The sequence below is a fragment of the Rhagoletis zephyria genome, unplaced genomic scaffold (genome assembly GCF_001687245.7).
Source record: "Rhagoletis zephyria isolate East Lansing unplaced genomic scaffold, Rhagoletis_zephyria_1.1 Rzeph_scaffold_01624, whole genome shotgun sequence".
NCBI classification, from domain to species: Eukaryota; Metazoa; Arthropoda; class Insecta; order Diptera; family Tephritidae; genus Rhagoletis; species Rhagoletis zephyria.
Window position 1 is genome coordinate 50,481 of NW_016158708.1, and position 6,823 is coordinate 57,303.

Sequence of the window (6,823 nt, forward strand, 5' to 3'; positions counted from 1 at the left end):
CCGTAAATCCTCGGCAGAGTCCTTCTCTGGAACAATCCAAGAGCCGCCTCATCGGATGTTGTCACTGTCCATGGTTCTGCGCCACATACCACTATGGGCATGATGAGTGACTTATACGAGTGTGGTTTTCGTACGTCGAGAGAGCACTTTACTCCTGAATTGCCTACTCAGCCCAAGTAGTATTTGTTGGCAAGAGTGATTCTGCGTTGGATTTCAATGCCGACATTATTATCGGTGTTAATGCTGGTTCCCAAGCAAACGAATTCTCTACTTTATCGAAATTATAATTGTCAACAGTAACGTGGGTGCGAAGGCGTGGGTGTGCTGACTGTTTGTTTGTTGACCGGAGATAATTCGTCTTGTCCTCGTTTACCACCAGACCCATTCGCTTTTCTACTTGGAAAGGCCGAATAGACTTCCCGGTTTTGTTACCGATGATGTCGATGTCATCGGCATAAGCCAGAAATTGAACGCTCTTTTAGTAAGTCGTTCCAGAGCACTTCAGTTCTGCAGCTCTTATTATCTTCTCCAACATCAGATTAACAAAGTTACATGAATGGAAGTCGGCCTCTCTTAAATCCCGGCTGGTAGTATTGCCCAACGTCATTTTACACAGCCGTATGAATTTTGAGGGGATGCTAAATTTAGACATAGCGGCGTATAGACAACTCCTTTTAGTGCTGTCGAAAGCGGCTTTAAAGTCGACAAATAGATGGTGAGTGTCGTTCCTTTTCTCGAGGGTCTTTTCCGAGATTTGGCGTATTGAGAATACCTGGTCTATGTTGGATATGCCAGGTCTAAAAAAACCTAAGACGCCCCTATTAAAATTTGCTGCATTCAAGTTGAAAACGCTACATGAAATATTCGTTTTGATTGTATTGAATTGAATTTAATAAATCAACATGCAATGCAGAATATTAATAATTAGGAATATAGTAACAAATCCAAATTAACTTCAATCATATGTACCATCAGCTTATAAATAAACATACATATGCCATGACGTGTATCACTATTAATTTTTTTTTCCTTTCATACTGCAGATATATGTATTACTTTTTATATTAGCCTAGGTCCCCGGATTAGTATTCTTATTCGTGTTCGTGCTCGTCTTCTCATTATCTTCGTCTTCGGATTTGTGCATAAGTTAGCTAAGACTTCTGAAAGAACTGGCAAACCTCTTAAATATAGTTAGAAAATAAACAAATCTCTTGCGTCTGATATTAATATAATTTAGTTAAATTTGATTTTTAAAAATACGAGACAACGCTCCTAAATACAGTTCTGAATTGCATTAAGCCTTTTTGAACCCATTTCATTTGATACCCATATTTCTAATAATTGCTTTAATTTATTAAATAATTTGAGTTCTAAATATTCAAAATAACGGTATCTTACCACCAGCTTTTCATGTCATATTTTAATATTTTATCTAGCTTATGCATACTTTAAATAAATTCTAATTTAAAACGGGTGGTAGCCTTATTTTAAATATTTATAAAAACCAAAACCTTATTAAACCTTTTTTGCCTGACACACGTATTGCAATACATATTTAAATTGTGTATTTAATTCCTTTTATTCAAGTTAAATTTAGTTTCTAAAACATATGGCAACCCTCTTAAATATAGTTCAGAAAAAAGCATATTTAACCCATGCCACCCATAGTTTAATAATTTATTTGACTTATTAAATAATTTGATTATAACTTTTTACACAAGTGGAAACCCTCTTCAATGTTATAAATCAGTGATGGACAGCGCGGGCAGAGCTCCATAAGCAAGTGCAAAAGTTTTGCACTACTTTGTTTGACGCCTATATATCATATAATTTAATTTAACTCGACTTTTCAAACAGATGGCGATCCTGATCAAGATATTTTTACACCAAAACCTCGTTAAACCGGTTTCGTCTGACACTTTATTGTGGTACATATTTAAATTATTAATACTCTTAATTGAAATTGAATTTAATTATAAAATCAGGTGGCAACCCTCCTACATGCAGTGTGTAAATAAAGTTTCTTTAAAGCAATTTTGTTTATATTCATACTGAGTAATTTATTTAATCTATTGCTTATATTGAAACTAACTTGTAACAAGGTGGCAACCGCAAAATATTTTCTTACCACATCCTCTTTCGTCTGACATCCATAACAAGATATACATCCCAATTTTTCTCCTACATATAATTGAGAAATAAAGCCTTTTCAAACCCATTTCGAATGATACTCATAGTGAAGTAATTGATTTAACTTAAAAATAATTTGAATTAAATTTGTTTATCAGGTGGTCACTCTTTTTGAAACAATATGAAGTTATTGCACATCCACAGGCCAACACCTTTAATTTGATACCTCATTTTGTAAAATGGAACGAACGGTACAGATCAGATGGGACGAAAAATTTTCGCGTATTAAATATGTAAATATTCATATTTATGTACATACAAACGTAACTAAAAGAAAAAAAGATCCCCATTAACTGCAACCAACATACATTCCCAGCAATCGCAATGGAGCATGCGACTAATACCACTTTTGATCTCTTTATATGGAATGAACTGATCGCTTTTGTTCGAGCATGTCCTATGAGGAGACTAATTGTTCACCTTTATACCCGAACGATATAAAAAGCGACTAGCGAATGGAGGTCAATTAGGCTCAACTCATACCTTATGGGTATAATTGGAGATCTATTAGTCCCCAACTCATCTCTAACGGATACTATTAACGATTTGATGATATGTACGCACTTAGTCAATGAAACTTCATGTGCGGCGTTGGCTCGCAGAGAGAGTATTCGACTAACAAAACTGAGCACCCCGGTTCGAATATCAGCTGGCCCAAATTTTTATTTTTATTTTTTAAAAGTGACTAGTCGCTTTTTATACCCGTTCGGGTATAAAGGTGAACAATCAGTCTCTTCATAGGACATGCTCGAACAAAAGCGAACAGTTCATTCCATATAAAGAGATCAAAAGTGGTATTAGTCGCATGCTCCTTTGCGATTGCTCCCGGAGTCATCCCGGATTAGTCCCATTTTTTGCAGGGAGGAGACTAGTTGGGAATAATTAATACCCAATTGTAACCGATGGAGAGTAATCTCTGAATACTCTCTTTAGATACTAGTCGCACAATTTTTTGCAGGGTATGTACGTGGGTATGTATGTATTTGCATACATACGCTGCGATTAGGTTATACATATTGCGCCATCTGTAGCTCAAAAATCGAAATATGTACCAACATACACATACTTTTTGTCTCCTTCTCTCACTTCCAGCGCACGCAATTGCTTTTTAAAACGATGACAAAGTTATTTTGTATGGAAAATCATTTATGCCCATATATGAATAAAAAAAACATATTTAGAAGGTATCAACCAATACCTCCCATATACCAAACGAAACGAAAACTCTAGAATTTTTTATTAAAGAAAACAAAACCAAAATCATTCGAGCGGTTTTCGAGCCTTTTGGTAATAAAAAAAGTTTGATAATTTTTTCAAATATTTTTTTTTAAATTTATACAAAATATGTGCAGGATATTTCTATTGCTCCAAAGAACCTATATCCCGAAAATGAATGTTATATCTGCAAATCATAAGTTGCTAGAGCACTTTAAAGCCTCAAAATTTACGCCAAATTAAGCCAATATTTACCGTTTTTTATACGACAGAAACCGAGCCTCCATATCGAAACGTAAGACGTATTTTACGTCAACAACTCTTAACGCCCTCACAACAGTGAATGCTTAAAACCAGTATACAATTATTTACTGCCGTTTAAATAAAAATCTTATAAAAATATACATATGTATATCAGATGCCTTATTTTCTCCATACATTTTGCCAAAGAATTTCCGATCCTCCCTCCGGCAGCAGAATATGAAAATAGGACGCTAAGAACTTAACAAAATTAAAAAAAAATATTCACTATTGCAATAACTGGATGAGCTACTCCGAAATACGTGATTTATAAGACTGGTTGGTTGTATTAAAAAACTAAGTACGCCATTCGCTTTAGCGGCTTATTCTTCATGAGGTGAGTTTTTTTGTGCAAGATGAATGCTTTTTCATATAAGAACCTAAACCTACAGCAAAACAGTCTTNGATCGATTTTTTTAAATCTAACTTCATAAAGTTCTTTAAAAATATTTTGTAAATGAGGCCATAAGAGCTTAGGGGGAGAGTTACAACACAAAAATACATTTAAGGCGCAGCGAAGCACGCCGGGTAATTGCTAGTATATGATATATATGAAAATACGACGCTAAGAACTTAACAAAATTAAAAAAAAATATCACTATTGCAAAAACTGGATGAGCTACTCCGAAATCCGTGATTTATAAGACTGGTTGGTTGTATTAAAAAACTAAGTACGCCATTCGCTTTAGCGGCTTATTCTTAATGAGGTGGATTTTTTTACGCAAGATGAATGTTTTTTCATATAAGAACCTAAACCTACAGCGAAACAGTCTTATAAATCACGCATTTCGGAGTAGCCCATCCAGTTTTCGCAATAATTAATATTTTTTTAATTTTCTTAGGATCGTAGCATCCTATTTTCATATTCTGCTGCCGGAGGGAGAGTCTGCAATACTTTAGCAAAATGTATGGAAAAAATAAAGCATCTGATATACATACATATCTATATTTTTACAAGGTGTTTATTTAAGCGGCGGTAAATAATTTTATATTGGTTTTATGCATTCGCTGTTTTTGTGAGGGCGTTTAAAATTTTTTACGTAGAATACGTCTGCAAAATAAGGCATCTAATGTACATATGTATGTATGTATGTATATAACTTTTTTTCCTGAATAACCCAAAACAACATAATTCAAATATCACGGTCACAATAAAAGTCATTAACAAAATTCATTCGTGCAAATTTACTTCATACTGAAGAGTTTCAGCTACTTAATATGATATAAATTAATGTATTCTTAAAAGCGCATTTTAATTCAAAACCTCAGTAATACTTGTAATTTGTTTTCTCTTGCAGAATCTAATCAACTGATGGGAGCCACAGACTGGACCACTGGCTATGCATCGACCAGCCCAGGCGCCTACAGCGGCTATCGTACGCATCCCAATTCATACCAGTACCCACATCCAACACAGCCCGCTGCCGCCACCACGAATCTATCCCACTATGGCTATGACACTAGTGTGCCTCCTCCACTGGCTGTGGAACATCCCAACCTACATGTACCCAGCATGCTCACCGACATGTCAGCGCTATGCCCTACCAGCGATTATTCGCACAGCGGCATGACAGCGTCCGCCAGCTCTTTTGTACCCCATGCTCAGGCGCCCATTTGTAGCCCCACGCATTACGGTGGCTGCAAATCGGAAATGGAGTCACTCAATCCCACCTACTCATCGTACAATAGTTTCGCCAACGGTTACAGCAACTACAACTATAGTAGTTGTGCAGCACAAGGAGCCGCGTACCCGGGGCAGACGCCACACACAATGGTACTTTATCCACAACTCTATTCCACAGTTAACCAAAACCAAATTCATGTGCATGTCCATGAAAATTCGCTAACCATCAGCTCGCTGGCTGGCTGTCGGCCGAGCATTGAGATAGGGATCGGCACCTCAGATCACGAAACGATGGGAGCGCAAGGATCCTCACAGGCATTGCACGATGGTCAAATGGGAAATGCGAATAATAGTGGTGGAGGTGGAGGTAGTGCCACAGCAGCTGGCGTTAACAGTGCTGCCGCTACGGCCACACCTGGCGAACATTCACTGCAGCACCAGCACCCGCAACAACAGCAGCAGCAGCAATCGCAAGTACAACAGCAAACACAACAGGGGCATTTGGAGGTGGCACAAGGAGACGCGAATGTGCCTGGTGAACAACACAGTGGAGCGCGTGCAGAAGATGTGGGAGACATGGGTAATGTATGGCGCCCATATTGACCGGGCGCAGACGAATTTGGCAAAGCTATACAGGCAAGTGGCGGTTGTGCAACCGTAAGGAAATATTTATTAGCACATTGAACTGAGCTGGAAACTTAAATCCGGAGGAGGTGAAAATTTATTACATACATAAATTTTACATAAACATTTTATGTGTATGATTATGAAAATATATAATAGAATTAAAATAAATTGTTTATGAATATTTAGTTAGTTTGTAATCTCCCTCCTAGAAACAACTGGTTCTAAATTTTTAGTTTGCATAGTAGAAATAAGTAAATAAATAATTCGGAGATTTATACCTAGTTTAATCGCACCAGTCTCTGGGAATCAGATTTGAACCGTTTTAAAGTAGTGCTTAAGTAGCGTATCTAAGGTTACTTTCTATGCTCTGCTGAAACGATTTTCCATTTGCCATAGTCATGGAGAGCATTCGTACTTTAGATGGACAGTACTTTTTTAAGGTTCATTTACTTGTCTTTAAAAAAATTTGTTTTGTCCTTTATTGCAAAATACGTTCTTTGAAAATGTTTCTTTTAATATGTATAACACGCCCTTATTATACATAAATTAATGTATTTTAAAAACTGTGTCCTTTTGGTTGGTTTTCAAATTTGTATGCTTTAAATAAGCTGGATTCACATGATCAAGATGAGTTGCTATCGCTCCATAATCTATAAACAAAAGTTCAAACAGCCACGGTTACCGATCAAAACTTTTGTGGACTTCAATTAAACGTCTGTCTTTACACAAAAAAAAAATATTAAATATAATACTCTTACCATTGACTCATAAAAAGTGTACATACATAAATAAATACATATTAACTAATTTTTTAACGGTAATTCAATCGTCCATAAAAAAGAGTTGATGTACAATTATGAGTAAGTA

The 6,823-nt window shown here is 36.2% G+C and overlaps 1 protein-coding gene across 1 annotated transcript in view; it reads left to right on the forward strand.

Moving 5' to 3' along the window:
• Window positions 1–6,483, forward strand: part of LOC108364653 (protein lozenge-like) — a 49,442-nt gene extending 42,959 nt beyond the window's left edge. The window contains exon 2 of the mRNA XM_017618413.1: window positions 5,004–6,483. Coding sequence (XP_017473902.1) covers window positions 5,004–5,932 — 929 coding nt within the window. The 3' untranslated portion in view covers window positions 5,933–6,483. The remainder of the gene's footprint in view (window positions 1–5,003) is intronic.
• The last annotated feature ends 340 nt before the right edge of the window (window positions 6,484–6,823 follow it).